The 19,470-nt window shown below is 36.0% G+C and overlaps 1 protein-coding gene across 1 annotated transcript; it reads left to right on the top strand.

Annotated features, from left to right (window-relative positions):
- Positions 1 to 989: 989 nt before the first annotated feature.
- Positions 990 to 15,413, top strand: CLIC2 (chloride intracellular channel 2). The gene is made up of 6 exons (XM_036271237.1): positions 990 to 1,216; positions 8,856 to 8,965; positions 9,091 to 9,216; positions 13,347 to 13,453; positions 14,374 to 14,555; positions 15,256 to 15,413. The coding sequence occupies exons 1-6, from the start codon at positions 1,160 to 1,162 to the stop codon at positions 15,409 to 15,411; spliced, it is 738 nt and encodes a 245-aa protein (XP_036127130.1). The 5' UTR covers positions 990 to 1,159; the 3' UTR covers positions 15,412 to 15,413.
- The last annotated feature ends 4,057 nt before the right edge of the window (positions 15,414 to 19,470 follow it).

Here is a 19,470-nt window from a genome sequence, read left to right as displayed (position 1 = left end):
TCATATCAGCTATTTCTTACCTAGAACTGGCAGGTGTGGCACAGACAGGGTTTTGTCAAGAGCCTCTTATTTTGTAAATTCTTTACACGATGTCAATGACAGGTACATATACAGCCCATATGAGCATGGGAGGTGTTTGGTGTTGCAGAAAGAGGATCACAAAGGTGCCCAACTGGTGGATCTGTGTTCACTTTGGCTCCAATCAGAAAGAGATGCTTCCTACCAAAAAGGTGTATTAATCCCGGCCCCCACCCCTTGGCAGGCAGAAAACACAGCTGCTGGAAACACTGTACTCACTGAGTGGTGTTTGGATATTTTTCTGCTGTTCCCAGGGTTGACAAGTAGATATACACGATTGCTTGTGATTTCTAACACAGATGCCAAAGAAAGGTAGTGATCCATCTGCATCCACACTTCCCAGATAAAAAATGAGGTGGGGCACCCAAAAGATGCCCCCAGACTCAACCACCCCAGCAAACATTCCCTGGTTAAGAAGAGAGAAGTGAAATTTGCAACCCAGAAGGGAAATCTCGCTGTGCAAGCAGTAGAATTGGGGTGGAGACATTTGATGAAGTATACTTTTTTAACCCCCTTTTAGTCAGTATCATTAGATAAACATCCTTTCCAATGATAAAACCCAAGTCATTTCTGGTCCTTTTCCTGGAAGAGCTTTTTGCTGCTGTCAGGTTACAGGAAAAGTAATAAGAGGCCATATTCTGGGCAGAGAGCCCAGGACTCAAAGGGAGGCTCTGGAGAACATCTGGTGTACTTAATATATAGAAGCCAGAACTGCATGTGTGTTTGTGTGTGTTTGTTTCTCATGCTGACTCATGGCACTGAAACCTCTGTGGAAACACCCTCATCTTTCTAGCTAGCCAGTTTATACACACCCCTTTGGCTCCTCCTTGATTCAAATGATAGGTCAAGAGGAAGAAGAAAAACAAATTCAAGAGTTGCTCTCAAGCATCTAGAATTCTCTGCCTCCCACCTCTTGAGAAGAAAATTTGGCCCCAGCTCTGACTCAGTCCATTAAAAACTGGACTGCCGTCTTAAAGCACCAACTTTATTTGAGCCTTTGGATAAACTGGAAGAAAATAGTTTACAAGTACTGTGGACGGTGCAGGAGTCGGGGCTGACAACTGGCAGTGAAAACAGAAAGATGGCAGACCTGAGGCCCAACATTCAAGCAGACCCTGAGATTGAGCTTTTTGTGAAGGTAAGTTTTCTAGCTATAAAAGAAGGATACAGAATATATTATTTCTTGACACTGGACCTCAGCTTCATTACAAAAGGCAACATTTTGGCTAAAGATAGAAAATAATTTTGTAATTGTATTTCTTTCTGAGTCCTAGAAGGATGCCTGAGTGCTTGGTTGTTCTTAGATAACAATAGGAAACATCTCACCTGGAAAAGGCAAGGAGCTATGGTAGAAAGAACACCAGACTAGTTGGTAGTCAGAGCAACTAAATTGTATTCTTAGTAGTTTCCTATGTATTCTTGGACAGATCCCTCCCTCCCTATCGACTTTTGTTTCTCTATCTATGTAATGAAGGAGGCTGACAAAATAATCCTTAAGGGTTTTCCAGCTCTTGCATTCTGTGTTTTAAGTCATAGGTTTTGGAAGGCCTGAATGGGAGGAGAAGAGGCCCAAGAATAGCCTGAGAGCCCCATCCCCACACATAACCCAGACAGAGAGCTTTGTAAACTTCCACAATGGATGAACATCATAGCAGTGTCACATGGACACTATAGGAGAAAAAAGCCAACAGTCTGTGTGCCTGTTGTGAGAAGAAGGCATTTTAGAATGTTATGTTTCCTCTTTATGGTCTGCCTTGGTAATGGTGTTTTTTGCCTTAACTTTTCAGAAAAGCCCTTTGGAAAATCCCTAAAGCAGGAGAAAAGAACATGTGTTTCTAAATTAACTCATCAAAAAAAAAAATTGTGTATGGGTTATTCCAAGTAGAAATGACATAATTTCCTAAATTTTTGCTTATATCAACTATTTTTCTCTATACTTTCATTGACTATTGGAAGCATTCAGGATGATAATAATAACAAACTCTTATATCATTCCTGGTGCCTTTTAGACAATTTACATATATTGTCTCATTTAGTGCTCACAACAATTTAGAGGATATAGTAATAGTAGATCAGTTAGTAATAGTAGGAGTAATACTGATTATTGTAGTAATATTGTCCTCATCATTTCTAGATAAGTAAACTAAGGCAATAAAGTATAAGTAACTTGCCTCTAAAACTATATATAGCCTCGATAGCATACAAAGACATAAAATAAGGTATGCTTACCGAATGTTAGCTATATTTCAACTATGCAAAGTAATATTTTTACAATCATTTAAAAATATTTAACAACTGGTCACATATATACACTAAGGACATAATCAACCTGCCTTTTCAAAATTGTAGCAGAGAGACCCTTGAATTCTTGCATTGCAAAATAATCCAAATAAGTGTTTACTGGACCATGAGGCATAAGAACTACTTGTCCTGTTCGGATTCTAGCAAAACATGTGACTTCTCAGACATGATATAAATAAGTCTTAATTTTCTAACTGGCCTTTTATATCTACCAATTCCAAACCAGAGGGAATGCCTTTTCATAGGGTAACTAAAATATTTCTTTTGTCTAAACTGTTCATCCAACCTAATCACACTGTAACCAGTAGTTGGCATTGATCTGTGTGTTTATCTTCATAGACTTCCCATATTTGGGTGGCAATCTGGGCAGGAGAAGTTAGAAAAGCATACATTGGATGAGAAAATGTTGAATTAAATAATGACTTTCAGGTTAAAATAACTAGTCATTTATTATTTACTATATGGCAGGCATTGTGCTAAGTGGTTTATTATTAAACACATTTTATGGATACAGAAACTAAAGCAAAGCATAACTAACTAACTTTGTCCAAGGTCACATAGCCAATGTATGACAGGGTTAGGATTCCAATCCTTTCAAATAACTCTCTAATCTCATTCAATTGCTTTCAATTTGGCAAGCTTTTTCAGAAAGATTTCCAGAATTTCATCATATGGAATCCTTTAGATGTAAGCTTATCCAACGGCACTGATACAAATTAAAGATTTTCCTGGAAGAATTTTGCGTATCATCTGGTCTAGGTTTTTGTTTTGCATTGCTTTAAGATGTGATCCTTGGCTATCTAGAAGTTTAATAGAAGATAGTGGAAGGGGGTGCAGAAATTAAGAGGGATGAACAATGTTGATGAGTAACTTTTAAAATCACTGCTCTTTACCAATGGTATCTCATTTGTAGATAATGAGGTATCATTCTAAAGATTAACTGAGACTGTGGTTTCCCCAGTTACTGCTCAGTAGCTTAAAAACATTACCACAACTTCTTCCCCATGCCCTGATGAAATTCCTACGAGAGATTAAGCACTTTCCTATCATAATTAAGAATTCATATCACACCACCTATGTGTTCCATATAGTCAGTGAAACATTGCTTTTCTGTTCTGTATGATTTGGGCAAGATTTATACCCAGGTACTAAAAAAACAAAAGATTTTCTAACACATTTTATGTTATCTAAATGCAGTGTTTCTCTTATTGGTTTGTTTTTCATTGTTAAATAAAGTTTTTGTGTGTTCTACTAAACACTCCAAAATTAAATTTTAGTAGACTTGTACATATCATTATAGAATCTAACATTTGGGCCAACATTCTGAATATAATATTTGTCAAAAACATTTTGTCTAGGTGGGAAAGAAGATGATACTCTTCTCCGAATGTTCAAATCATTTTCAAACCCTTTTAAAACTATCATAACAATTGAATAATTTAAAAAATCCAACAAAACTATTGGATGGGAGAAAGCAGTGGTAAAGAGTATAGATTCTGGAGTAAACAGTCCTGGATTTGCTACGTGAAAAGAGTATGTCATCAACTCTTGTCTAGATGAGGGTACTTGAGCAAGTCAGATTCTCTGAGTCTCAATTTCCTTATCTGTAAAACACAAGTAATAAAAGACCCTACCTCACAGGATCCTCTTCAGTGTGAGGATTAAATAAAACAAATGTATAAAACAAAGGAGTTATTAAACACTTAATAATTGTCAGATATTGTGGCTATTGTTATTTTTCATGTTTAGAAACTTAGATCACAAACACAAGAGAAGTAAGTTGTTTTGGTGAATGACTACATCCTGTCTTTGCCAGCCAAAGAAACTTAAAAGGTCAATACTTCATCAGTTAGACTAGGAAATTTACATCCTAAAATTCAATGTGATGGCACTTTAAATCAGCATATCATAAACAGAAAAACCCACAGTTTTCCTGTAAAACTTTACTGCATTTCCCCCACACTTCACTGTTTTGCCTTTCCTTTTGCCAAAGGCAATCCACCCTTCCTGCTGTATCTATTATCAGAGTCCATTTTTCTTCCTGCCTCCCACCCCTAATCATGTTTTCACTCACTAACACCAGTTGTGATTGCATCCTCAGTCTGGCTTCTGTTACAAAAGAAATGCAGCTGCCAAGATTGGTTGCTACTTCCCATACTTCTATCCATGACATCACAAAGAACAACAATAAACATAATTTTCTCTGTCGCACCCAATGCCAGGGAAAGAAAAATGTACCTAAAAATTAGAATTATGCCAATGGCTTCTTGGACCTTAATATTACTAGTAGAAATGACAGATCAGAGCAGCTGTAAGATGAAGATCCTTTTATTTCCTTCTACAGACTGAGGCAAAAGGGGAAAAATATATATTCAAGAGATGAGAGATGCTGATGGGTTGCACTTGCAAAGTTAGCACTTAACAGTGTTAGACAGATAGTAAGCATCAAATAAACATTGAATGAATGAATGAATGAATGAATGAATGAATGAATGAATGAATGAAAGACATAATAGCCATGGTAAATGAAAAAACTGAATTTACTTGGAGATATTCATAAGTAAAACTGACAAGAATTAGTAGTTGGATTTAATATTCAGAGTGAAGTGAAAGGATTATTATCAAGTTTCTAGTTTGGTTACCTGGGTGAATAGTGTCTTGTCTGCTCAGGCTGCCATACCAAAATGCCCTAAACTGGGTGGCTACAACAGCAGAGATTTATTTCTCACAGTTATAAAGGCTGGATGTCCAAGATCAAGATGCCAGCATGGTTAGTTTCTGGTGAGAACTCTTTCCCTGGCTTATAGGTAGCTGCCTTCTGGCTGTTCTTAAATAGGAGAGAGGGAGGGAGGGAGGGAGAGAAAAAAAGAGAGAGAGAGACAAACAGAGAGAGAGACAGAGACAGAGACAGAGAGAGAGTTTTGGTCTCTTCTTATTCAGGCATAATCTCATCATAAGAATCCCATCCTCACAACCTTGTCTAAACCTAATTACTTCCCAAAGGCCTCACCTCCAAATACGATCATACTGGATGTTAGTTTCAACATATGAATTTTCATGGTGGAACACAATTCAGTCCATACCAAATGACAATGGCTTTCACTGGATTAGAAGTCTTAAAGAAAAAGTAGGTCAGTATGTAGAGTAAAGAACAGGGAAGGAATTTAGTTTGGAACATGTTTAGATTGAGGTGTCTAAATTCTGGATCTCCCTTGAGGACACTACATCAGCTATAACCCTCTCAAGAAGTGGCTGCCTTTTCCTCCTCTTTCCTCTCACCAGTGTGCCTGGAGATGGGGTAGGTGCCCTTTAGGTATCTTTCCTCCTCATTCTTATTTTCAGACCACTCTGCCACCCCCATCCAGAAAAATGTCTAGGTTGAGTCTCAGAAAATCAGACTAAATCACCTACTACCCCTCCTTGTTATAGTAGTCTTCCAAAACCCTGCTCATTCTCCCTTATTTCTTGAGGATTTTAGCTACTGGATCCTTGTCACTCTCTCTAACACTATTTCTATATTAATTTTTTTTTTATATCTTAATTTTTGCTGATTTTGATATCTACACAGATGACCCTTCCAATACTCTGGCCTCTCAGATCCTTGACTTCCTCTCCTCCAGTGATCTTGTTCTTAACCATCTCTCAGACAACCCCTTCCATGTTCATAACCTTTGTCATTGCAATGTCTGAAAACCTCTCATTATTCTTTATTTGAGGGGGTTTTGTTCTCTATTTTTAACATTAATACATTTTATTGAGTTACAATTTACATAAAATAAGATGCACCCATTTTATGTACATCCAATGACTTGACAAACATATACATACATGTAACAACCACCCCAATCAAAATATTGTCATCACTTCATAAAGTTCCCTTATGTCTCCTGCAATCAATGCAGTCAATCTTCCTCACCCTATCCCACTCCCCTGCTAGGTAATCACTGATCTGCTTTTCATCAGGATAGATTGGTTTGCATTTTTAAAAATATTCTATAGATTAAATCACACAATATGTACTCTTTTTGTTGTCTGACTTCTTTCACTCAGCATAATTATTTTGAGATTTGTCCATATTGTGTGCCTCAATAGTTCATTTGTATTATTGTTGAAGTATCCCTTATATGGATGTACTATATTTGTTTATCCATTAAAGACATTTGAGTTGTTTCCAGTTTGAGGCTATTGTGAATAAATTTGCTATAAACATTCATGTGCACATCTTTCTACAGCCATATGCTTTCATTTCTCTTGGGTAAATGCCTAGGATTAGAATTGCTGGATCATATGGTAGATAACATTTTTAACCTTGATAAACTCTTTATAAAGCAGTTGGACTATTTTACACTCCCAACATCATTGTGTCAGATCCAGTTGCTCCACATTCCAGCCAGAACTTGGTATGGTCAGTCCTTTTAATGTCGGCGTTCTAACGTGTGTGTAATGGTAGCTCATTGTAGGTTTGATTTACATTTTCCTGATGACTAATGGTGTTGAGCATCTTTCCATGTCCTTATTTACCATCTGCATCTTTTGTAAAGTGTTTAAAGCTCTTGCTCATTTTTAATTGGGAAGTCTGTTACTGAGTTGTAGAAGTTCTTTATTCCTATATTTTTATATATTTTGAATACAAAACATTTTTTTATTTTCTTAACAGTTCTTTTGAAAAAGAGTATACTTTACCTTTGATGTGGCCCAGTTTATTAATTTTTTTCTCTTCTCTCCTGCACTCTCTGAATCCCAGTCACATGGACCTTCTTTCAGTTTTTTATATACACCTGCCCAAACCTGCTTCAAGGCCTTTGTTTATATGACTCCTTCTGTTTCAAATGCCCTCTTGATGACAATTTACCTAGTTAACACTTACCTATCCTTTGAACTCAGTTAAAATGCCACTTTCTGAGAAAAGGCCTCCCTAACAGACCCCCTATAAATTCCATTTCTCTCTTACGCATCCTCATAACATGCTTGTCCTTCCTTCAAAGACTTTATCTCACTTTAAAACTTAATTCTGGAGACTATTTTTTATTTTAATATCTGTTTTCTGTATATATAATATCTGATCTATGTTAAACATAATTATTTGTTCATTAAATATTTATTGGGAGAGTGAATGAATGAATGAAAAATAGAATCCACAGATAAACTCAAGTAAATATAAACTTTCAAAGCCAGAAAAAAGTGTGTTGTTTTTCATCAGTGGAAGAAGAATGGGTTTTATTATTATTATTGTTTTATATTTATTTCAGGTGTGCAGCATAATAGATAATTATATAATTTACAAAGTGTTTTTTTAAATGATTGGTATTAAGACAACTATTAAGTATTTGTAAAAAATATTAAAAATATTAAAGTGGGGGCCCTGGCCAGTTTGGCTCAGCGGTTAGAGCGTCCACCTGCGGTCCGGAGAGACCCCGGTTCGGTTCCCGCTAAGGGCACGTACCTCGGTTGCAGTTTGTCCCCGGCCCTGGTTGGTCGTGTGGGTGGCAGCCACTCGATGTGTCCCTTTCACATCGATGTTTCCCTCGCTCTCTCTTCCTCTCTCTCCCTCCCACTCTGTCTGTACAAAAAATGGAAAAATGTCCTCGGATGAGGATTAAAAAAATATATATATATATTAAAGTGGGAGTCCCAGTATGCTTCTTACACCAAAATAAATTCCAAATACCTGAAACAAAGGCAAAAATTAAGCCATAAAGCTACTAGAAAAAAAACACAAGGTGACATCTTTATAAAAACAAATAACAAAGCAATTTTTTGTAATCTTGATAGATATATTATAGTTGTGTAAGCATATCAGAAAAACCAGACTGCATAGGTGAAAAGAATGATAGACTTTATATCAATTTTCAATTTTACATGAGACTTTTTTTTAAAACTTATATGGAATGTGTATCAAAGGAGTTAATATCTTTAGCAGACAAATAAATTTTCCAAATCAATAAGGAAAAAGGCATCACCTTAATAGCAAAATGTAAAATTTTCATGAGAAACACTTTATAAAATAAGGAAACCAAAGAGCCATTGAACATATGAAATACCTTTAAGGAAGGAAATTTGGAAAGATCTATAAAAATGGAGAACGCACATACTTTTTACTCAGCACTCTCATTTTAAAGATTAATTCTAAAGATATAATCTCAGAAGTAGAACAAATTATCTAACAAAAAATGTTTGTTGCTGAAATAGAGTAGCAAAAATTTTGGAATATTTGAAATGTCTGTTGTAGGAAATGGTTATATAAATTCTGGCAATATAGATTATATATAATTTTTTATTATTTTTATTTAATCACACTTGTAATTTTTCATACAATTAGATCACTTGATTTATTATCTCGCTCTGCCCACAAATAGTAGAATCCATGAGATTAAGGACTTTAACTTTGTCTCTAGCAACTAGCTTATTTCCCAGTAGGTACTCAATACATACTTGTTGAGCAAATAAATGAATGAGGCCTTTCTTTATCTTAATAGGCTGGAAGTGATGGGGAGAGTATTGGAAACTGTCCTTTTTGCCAACGCCTTTTCATGATCCTCTGGCTTAAAGGAGTTAAATTCAATGTGACTACTGTTGACATGACCAGGTAAGAGAAATCAGGACAGGTTTCATTCTAAGGATTGAAATTGTTAGATATCAATATAATGTTGGTGTTTGTATGACGTGTGCCATATCTACAGGTCTAACAATACTTATTTTTAATAATCATAGAAAGCCCGAGGAGCTGAAGGACTTAGCCCCAGGTGCCAATCCTCCCTTCCTGGTGTATAACAAGGAATTAAAAACAGACTTCATTAAAATTGAGGAATTTCTAGAGCAGACACTGGCTCCTCCAAGGTACAGCATTTTACAGGATATTATTGTTCTTAAAACCATTTATTTTATTGGCCTATTTATTGCAGATTGAGCATTCTTACTTCTAGACATCTAACTCTTTTTCAATGTCAGACTTCTCTTCTGTTATCTTTCTAGAAAACTTTGCAAAGATCCCCCTTGTTCACTTCACATATGATTAGAAAACTTTACTAGAGAATTATTTATTTAATATATGTAAAACTATTAAAATTTTATGAAATGTAGGTAGTATATTAGGAAAGGGCAAGGGACAGACTTGGAAACCTGATAAAGGCAAGTAAATTTGGGCCAAATTTAATTTCATCTTCATTATCTGATTCATAATAAAGTTTGGGGGCATTTAAACTGATAAAAATCAGACTTTTTTGTTATAGAGCCCTCAGAAGATCCTCAATTAAAGATCTTCTTTTTTCAGTCTTATCTCTACAGATTGAAAAATATTATGTCTATTATGCATAAACTTCTCCCTTAAACTTTAAATATACAAAGATGATAGATATAACATTTCAAATTATTTTTAAATGCATAGCATACTTAAAATAAGAAAGTAAAATCTCTTTGGTCTAAAAATAGAGAAGTAACCCATGGTGGGGTAAGAGTAAGAGCATGGGGTGATAACACTGTATAGTCCATGAGGACTGATTATGACCAGGCTTTCACATCACTCATGGCATGAGGGCAGAATATACCCAACACAAGGGCTAGACGTCTCACATAGTTAGCCAGAGGCCAGAACTGCACTGTATACACTTGGATAAAAGACACACACACACACACACACACACACACACACACACACAGCATAGTGTCTGGAAACAGGAAGCCTGCTGTATTTATTTTTTTATTGCTGTACAACAAATTACTGCAAACTCAGTGTCTTAAAACATCATTCCTTTATTATCTCACAGTTTCCATTGGTAAGAAGTCTGACTGTGAACTTAAAACTGCTCTAAAAAATGAAGCCTCAGATATATATATAAAGGGTAAACAAAAGGTTCCATTAGTCAATAATTCTTCTTACATAAGAAACTATGGACACTATTCTAGACTCTCTTCTGTGTGACTATATTAGGTCTCTTTAGTCAATTATGATTGCTTCTTAGATTTAAGAACCTGCTACAAGTTTGTCCTGTGTGTATTGAGTCTTATTTTGTTCTTTTTCTCTCTCCCACCCTCCTCTACTACTTCTTCCCCTCACACTATCTGCTTTCCAATCTTTTCTTGCTCCCAAGAATAACTAGTGAAAAAATCTATTGTTGATCTTTCCATACCTTTTTCCAGGTTCATATAAGCATAATAATAATAAGTATAATTTACTTTATAAATATTGCATCTTGTTTATCTCACTTCAAAGAACATTGTAACATCCTTCAACTCTGATGGTTTAGATAAATTCATTTTGATGTTTACATAATAGTTCATGTCACAGATGTGCTTACAAGTTGCTAAGCTATTCTTTAACTGATAGACGTTTCCTTTCCTTCCAGTTTTTGTTTGTTTGTTTGTTTTTTACCACTACAAACAGTAGCATAAACAAGATCCTTGTTTTTATGTCCTTATGTACTGGTGTTTTTATTCCTGTGTAATAGATTCCCTGAAGCAAAATTCAAATGGTAAATTTTACTCCTTTACCCATCAATGTGTGAGAGTATACTTTCTACATATATCTCTATTACTATGTGTTATAACTCTTTTAAAATTTGTGCCAATCTGATGGGTAGAGTGATATCTCATTGGTACTTTAATTTGTGATTTCCATGAATAATAGGTCAGCTTGGGCATCTTTACACATTTGGCTTTGTTCTGTGAATAATCTTGTCATATCCTTCTGGTTTTCTATTGGCTTAGAAAATCAGAAGGATATGACAAGATTGGTATCAGTTAAACAGTGTGTTCAACTCTGATAACTAGAGACCCAAAAAGTAGTGGTTTGAATAAATATGGGTTTTATTTTTCTCGTGAAATATGAAGCCAAGAATGAGGCACTGTAGGGCTGGAATGACCTCCATAATTTTATTGGTGACCCAGGCTTTCCTTCTAATCTTTCTGCTCTGCCATCCTTCAGGTGAGGCTTCCAGTCTCAAAGTTTACTCATGGTGACAATATTCCTGCTGGAATTTTAGGCAACATATCTAACTCCCACACAGGAAGAAGGAGAAGGGCAAAGGACAAAATATGCAAGCCAGCTTTAAGGATTTTTCACAGAAGTCATACTCATCAATTTTCATTTACATCTTATTATCCAGAAGTAATTCACATGGTCATATCGAATGCACAGGGGAACTAGGAAAGGGTGTTTTTGTTTTTGTTTTTGTTTTACAGTATTACAGATGTCTCTCATTTTCTCCCTTTTTGCCCCCCTCCACCCAACCCCTGCCCCACTCCAGGCCTTTCCCATGCTATTGTCTGTGTCCAAGGGTTATGCATATATGCACATATGTTCTTTGATTAATTAATGTTTTTATCTAGGTATATTGCTACCCCTAACAAAACAAGATCCAAGAGGACATGATATGAACCTTGTTCTCAAATAACTGGTTGTGTGGTTTGACCTGGTGGTACCCTGAAGGATTGCCTCAAGTATTTGCCTTTTTCACCTACTTTGGAGCTTCCCTGCGGCTGAGACAGCTTCCCTGGTTGCATTCTTGGAAGGCATTTAGAGGCAAATGTATTAACCACTGCCAAATGGAGCAAAGAATATAACCTTGAGGAAATCAATAGATAAACTGAAAAGCCTGGGAAGAATCAGTCTAGCATACTTGGGGGATACTTAAGAGAACAGGACTTTAAAATGCTTTCATGTAGTCTAGGGAATCTAGAAGCCCAAGCACATGCTCAGGTCTAGACCTATGCTTTAAAAAGATCTGAGAAGCCTTGGCCGGTTTGGCTCAGCGGTTAGAGCATCAGCCTGTGGTCCAGAGAGACCCGGGTTCGGTTCCCACTAAGGGCACGTACCTCCGTTGCAGTTTGTCCCTGGCCCTGGTTGGGTCATGCAGGTGGCAACCACTCGATGTGTCCCTTTCATGTCAATGCTTCTCTCTCTCTTTCTCCCTCCCACTCTATCTGAACAAAATATGGAAAAATGTCCTCAGGTGAGGAAAAAAAAACAACAGATCTGAGAAGATCTGAGGTCTCACTTCTGGCTGACCTTCAGTGGCCACGCAGCAGAAAGTGAAGGCTAAGGCAGAGTTTCAAATGCCCAGCTTGGCATTGAAGGAGTGCCTCAACACAGAGCTTGCCTGCAAAGACTGAGAAAGCTTTGCAGGTGAGGAGTTGTTTGTTTGTTTTGGTTCCAGGAGTTCAAGAAAATCTCTGTAAATTAGTAACTTACCAAAGATAGTGGTACAGAGATTTTAGTGGCCATACACAATAAAGAAAACAGTCTTTACAAAATTACTTCAGGGGGCTTTGGGAAGATTGCAACATAGGTAAACACAGTACTCAAATTCTACTACAAGGTGCTAATGGGTCAAGTGTGGGGATGGAGAGAAAGATATGAATCAAGGAAGATTATTTGGCCTAGCCATTTCTAGTTGCCAGTGAGGTGTTTTATGATTAGGAATTTATTTTCATTGAATACTTTTTCTGCATCTATTTGTGATCATATGGTTTTTCTTATTAAATTTGTAAATGTAATAAAAGTATTACATTATTCTATTTTATTATGCTAAATGATCTTTGTATTACTTAGAATGGGACATCTTGGTTACTGTTTTACATGATCTCCATCCTCTTTTGTCCTTCACTTGTTTTTTAAGTTACAATATTTGAAGCTATATTTTTTTCTACTACTTATCTTTGAAAATGTGTTACTACCGTATCTTATGCCAAATAGACTTTTAGAAGCAAGTATGGGTACCTAACTACCATTTGAAACATTGTTTCTACAGGTAAATGAGCTTTGAATTCCACACAACTGGTTTCCCAGTGAACTTTAGAAACTAAATTATTCTGAGATTGGGAAAATACATGCTTCTAATAAGAGAATTTTCACGACCTTCAGTTTCCAGCACAATTTTCCAAAACCTTCATTCTCATTAGAATGCAAACTAAGACACCTGGTCTCTGTTTCCTTATGTATGAATGACAGTGCAGTGATGTTCCTTTTTAAGGTACCCTTGCTTGAGTCCCAAGAACAAAGAGTCCTTTGATGTGGGCTGTAACCTCTTTGCCAAGTTTTCTGCATATATAAAGAATACACAAAAGGAAGCAAATAAGAGTAAGATAACTTTTTTAAAATCTCTGTTTTTCTCACTTACTTGCTCACTCTCCCATTCTCACTTAGCCAAAATAGGATTTTCCTGAATATATAATATATGTTGGGAAATATCCTTCCTCTCATTTTCCCCTCTCTTTTCTGAAATTCCTTTGCATGAAGTTTTATTAGATTTAGAATCCAAGATTCAATATAGAAGTTATCAATGTAGCTCAATTAGAGCATTGGCATGCCAGATATAAACTAACTGCAGGACTGGATTTGTTAGATGCCCTCTCCCAACTTTCCCAGTCCTGCATACCTTTAAGGTTTCTTAAACCATAGCACTTACCATCTCCCACAAACATTCTTGAAGTTTACTAACCTGTAAGACAGTGGTTCTCAACCTTCTTAATGTCACGACCCTTTAATACAGTTCCTCATGTTGTGGTGACCCCCAACCATAAAATCATTTTTGTTTCTACTTCATAACTGTAATTTTGCTACTGTTATGAATCACCATCAGAAATATGTTTTCGATGGTCTTTGGCGACCTCTGTGAAAGGGTCATTTGACCCCCAAAGGGGTTGCAACCCACAGGTTGAGAACCGCTACAGAAGTCTTAAATGCTATTAATCTCTGATTTCACTTTCTCACTCTTCTGTGTTGAATGATAACATATCACTTTTCTTTTCTCTTTGCCTCTTCTCCCAATACACCTCTTCAAGAAAAATTCAAAAATATTTCCACTCATTTGATGAAACATCTGACTCTGTCTTATCTGTGAGTAGTTTAGCATTCTAGTTAAGTATTTAAATTTTTAATAGCCAGTCTAAGGAATGTGTATAGATAGAGATGTCTAAGTATGTAAAAAGCATATTAAGAGTGTATTTAGTCATGAAGACAATACATTTATAAGTAACCCTATGACTTTATTGCCTTAGATTTTGAAAAATCTCTGCTCAGAGAATTTAAGCGTCTGGATGACTACTTAAACACCCCACTTCTGGAAGAAATTGATCCAGACAGTGCTGAGGAACTCACAGTTTCCAGAAGGTTGTTCTTGGATGGGGATGAGCTGACACTGGCTGACTGCAGCTTGTTACCCAAGTTGAACATTATTAAAGTAAGTCCTTATAGGGTAGCCTGCATGGTTTGGGCAGGGTTTGGAAGTTGCCAGAATAAATCACAGTGGCCATTCTGTTTGAAGTTGTTATATGATGGCTTTATCATCATTATGTATAATGTATCTCTCCTTTCTCTCCTCAGAGGAAAAAATCCACAATGTCCTCTGGGAAGCATAAAATCTTTTTCTCTGTTTCTTCCTATGTCAGGTGTTTTCCACTGTATTATCTATAAAACAGAAATAATATTACCCACTTCACAGAATTGTTGAGAAAAACAAATTAGGACATATTAAGTGCTTATAACAGTGGATTACAACAAGTGATAGATAATGTGGGCTGTTAATATTATTATGATAATGTCATCACTAACAAAATTTTATTGAATAAAATTTATTCTATCATAGGTCCTATGCCAGATACAGAGAATACATCAGTCTAATGGGGAGACACGTGCTCTTTTTATAAGCTTCCTTCTTCTAAACACTCATAATTAAATACAGCTTAATATAAATATGACTGCAAGAATATAGTTTTGTGTCCAAAATTAAAGTAGTAATTCTAAGATTCTTTAATTTTATTTTGTAGTGCTTTTTGTGTAGATTACATGTCCACAATGATCTTGACTTTTGAGATATATTTCTACACACTAGTCATGTTACTGATACCTTTTACTACCAACTGCTTTTTCCAAAACCCTAGATTGCTGCTAAGAAATACCGTGACTTTGACATTCCAGCAGAATTCTCAGGAGTCTGGCGCTATCTCCACAATGCTTATGCCCGTGAAGAATTTACCCACACGTGTCCTGAAGACAAAGAAATTGAAAATACTTATGCAAGTGTGGCTAAACAGTAGTTAGGGCAGTTCTTCTCGTAGAAAAATGCTCTCATATTAGAAACATTTTTGGAAATAAGATATGGAAAATACTGTTTTCTCTATACAACTCTCTTATGGGGAAAAAAAAAAAGGCTGTATTTTCTGTATTTGGTCACTGCATTTTAAAGGTCTTTATATTTTTGCTTAATTTTCTTTATTCCCATGGCATAACCACTGCAATTATAACTACTAAAATCCTAAATGATATGGAAAACACCAAGATCTTTTGTTATTTGATTGATTTCTTAGAATGCATCATATGTAAGCTCAACAGATGGCTGAAGCTACAAATGACATAAGTAGAGCCACAATCTCAAACTGCTGCTTAGAAAAAATTCCACCTAAATCATTAAAACAATTTTAAATTTTTGTTATTTTCATATATGCATGAGTTTATTTCTGATATGAATAATGAAATCAGAGAGTAAGCGTACCAAAGAGGCAAATCCTAAAAGGATGATTTTTTAAAAATCAACTCTAAGCCCAGCTGGTGTGGCTCACTGGTTGAACGTCGATCCGTGTACCAAGATGTCACTGGTTTGATTCCTGGTCAGGGCACATTCCCGGGTTGTGGGTGCAATCCCCAATGGGGACATGCAGGAGGCGGCCAATCGATGTTCTTTTTCACTAATGTTTCTATCTCTCTCTCCCTCTCTCCTCTTATCTCTCTAAAATCAATAAAAAGGAAAAATATTTTAAAAAGTAAAAATCAGCTCTAGGAAGAGATCAAGACCAACTGGTCTTAGAATGGCATCCAATGCCTAGAAATATGACTGCCTCATAGTCAGAGATGAGAATAAACCTCTCTGACTAGATTTCATTGTTGTTAAATGAATAAGCATTCACCCGGCTAGTGTGGCTCACCCATGCACCAAGAGGTCGCCAGTTCAATTTCCCATCAGGGCACATGCCCAGGTTGTGGGCCCGATCCCCTGTGGGGGGCATGCTGGAGGTGACAAATCGATGTTCTCTCTCATTGATGTTTCTCTCTCTCCCTTCTCCCTTCCTCTATCTCTAAAAAAAACAATAAAGAAAAAAAAATTTTAATGAACAAGCATTCATTAGATAAAACATAATAATTTTTAAGATTGGAAGCAAATATATGGCAAAGGTGCAAAATAAATCTGATCTTTTATTCAATAGAAATAAAAAGGAAACTAAAAATATAACTTACCAAAGTCTTGTTGCTGTCCTTAAAAGGATAAAGCACACTGTCCTTAGAGGATAATCACACAGCTTTCTACAGAACTGAAAATATTCCATTGGTATTTGTACTGAAGTGTACCTGTTATAATATAACCACATCCCTCAAATCTGAAAACAAAAGGTGAACTTAACTCTTGGTCCCTCAAAGGAGAAACAAATTTCAGCCTCAAAAAAGGAAGGCACAGTTTTATTATAGGCTTTGGGGGAAGGGTAGAATTTAGGTAAAATTTAAATGAGGCAATTTTAAATAGGTTCAAAGAAAAGTAAGGCAATGAGTATAACAGTCCTGGGCATAAGAATGGCTCCTATCCTTGGAAATCATACAGTTAAGATAAATGTACAATGTGGCATCTTCTCTTTGCGGGAAGACCCCTCATCTGAGAAACTGCCCCTGAACTAAATGGTAGGGTTGTGGCTTCTCTGAATAGCTCAGATCTTTTTATTTGCACTGATATGATTTCAAAGAGTAAAGTTTTTTTTTAAAAATCTATGATTTTTTAGTTAATTTTGACCCTGAAGTTCAATTTTATTTTTCATATCATGCTTTGATCTTTGCATTAAAATAATTTCTTTTTTATTAATTGTGGTAGCATTGGTTAATAAAGTTATATAGGTTTTAAGTGTACATTTTTATGATACATGATCTGTATATTGCACTGTGTACCCACCAGCCAAAGTCAAATCATCTTCCATCACCATATATTTGGCCCCCTTTACCATTTACTGTCCACCTCCCTTCCCACTGGTAACCACCATAGTGTCATCTGTGTTTATGGGTTTCAATTTTATATCCCACATGAGTGAAATCATATGGTTCTTAGCTTTTTCTGACTGACTTATTTTACTCAGCATGATATTCTCAAAGTCCATCTATGTTGTCACAAATTACAGTATTTCATATTTACCTATGGCTGAGTAGTAGTCCATTGTATATATGTACCACATCTTCTTTATCCAATTATCTACCTAAGGACACTTTGGTTTTTTACATGTCTTGGCCACCTTAAATAATGCTGCAATGAACATAGGAGGGAATATATCTCGTGAATAAAAGAAGTACAACTCAAGACCAAACAAACAACCCAATATAAAAATGGGCACGGGACCTAAACAGACACTTCTCCCAAGAAGACTTACAAATGGTCAACAGATATATGAAAAGATGTTCAACTTCACTAGCTGTTAAAGAAATGCAAATCACAACTACAATGAGATATCACTTCAGACCTGTTAGAATGACTATTATCAACAAGACAAATAATAACAAGTATTGGAGAGGTTGTGGAGGAAAAGTAACCCTCATTCGCTGCTGGTTGGAATATAAACTGGTATAGCCACTATGAAAAACAATATGAAGTTTCCTCAAAAATTAAGAATAGAGTTATCATATGACCCAACACTCCCTCTTCTATGTATCTCCCTGAAAATTTTGAAAGACCTATGATCTTAAACAATTTCTTCTTTAAAGTCTTCTTTAAAAATGTCTTGCCATTTGCCCTGGCCAGTTTGGCTCAGCGGTTGGACCGTCGGCCTGCAGACTGAAGAGTCCCAGGTTCAGTTCCCCCTAGGGGCATGTACAAAAAAAAGAAAAATTCTTGCCATTAAATTAATTAATAGAAGAAGTTTTTAGATTAAACCATACTTAAAGTGTGTTCATGTCACCACAAAGCTCATGCATACAGCAAGATAGGCAGCTGTGACAAGTGTTATCCAACTCCATAGGTACCGATACAGCTCAGAATTATCCTCTTAGAATAAAATATTACTATCTTCTTAGATACCTTAATACAATTCAATTTAGTAACTTCTTGACTATTTACTGTGTTGTAATTATTATTTAGTTATTTAATTCTCACAAAAGACCTATGAGGTATGTAAAAACACAATTCAGCCTCAGGCCAAAAGAATTATTTCTGTTTTCACAAAATACACTGCTCCATAATGGAGAAAGGCACTTAGACATGCAGTTACAATATATCTGTATTATGGAAACAGTAAGTACAAGGTTGTATAATAGAAGCACACCCTTATGTGTTCCACAAGCCTGACCTCAAACAAGTTCCACTTAGTCATATAGCCTTTGCATAGCACAACCTCTGTGAAAATTCTGAGATGTGTTTTTCCAACCTGAGCAGACACATGACTCCAAGGTGGGGTTCTAGATTAAACTAGCACCAGCAACCTCTTCCCTTACTGATGTAAATTACCCAATACAGGAAAGGGCATTTTTACCCATTGGGATCACATTCTTAAAAAAAAAAAAAAGGGGATTTTTTAAATTATTATTAGGAAAACATTGCATGTCAGTACAATAACAGACAGTAGTGAAACAGAGATTCCAAACATAGAGAAATGTATGAAAATTTACCTGATAAAGTAGCATTTCTGATTAATGGTGAAACACTGGGACACAATTCAGCCAAGTTCTTTGCCACTTTATAATGAGAATGGCCTTTTTTTTTTCAATTTCCAATAACATGTTTTTCATTTCCAAGTGAGTTCTCATCAGAACAGCCTTTAACATTCACATTTCTAGGAACATTCAGTTCATAGTTATTTCTGTGTTCTCTAGGAAGATGGTAGTTTTCTCTATAGCTCTCTTCTTTTCTCTCTGAGCCTTCACTATAATTGCTTCTAACAGTGATATTTCTAGCATGCAGCTTGAAACTATTCCAGCCTCTATCCAGTACTCACTTAAAAAGTCTCTTCCACATGTTTAAGTATTTGTTGTGGCAGCATCCCATTTCTCAGTACCAAAATCTGTCTTAGTGTGCTCAGGCTGCCATAACAAATACCATAAACTGGATGGTTTAAATAACAAGTATTTATTTG

Source organism: Molossus molossus, unplaced genomic scaffold, assembly GCF_014108415.1.
Source record: "Molossus molossus isolate mMolMol1 unplaced genomic scaffold, mMolMol1.p scaffold_m16_p_2, whole genome shotgun sequence".
NCBI classification, from domain to species: domain Eukaryota; kingdom Metazoa; phylum Chordata; class Mammalia; order Chiroptera; family Molossidae; genus Molossus; species Molossus molossus.
This window is presented reverse-complemented; position numbering and strand designations above follow the sequence as displayed.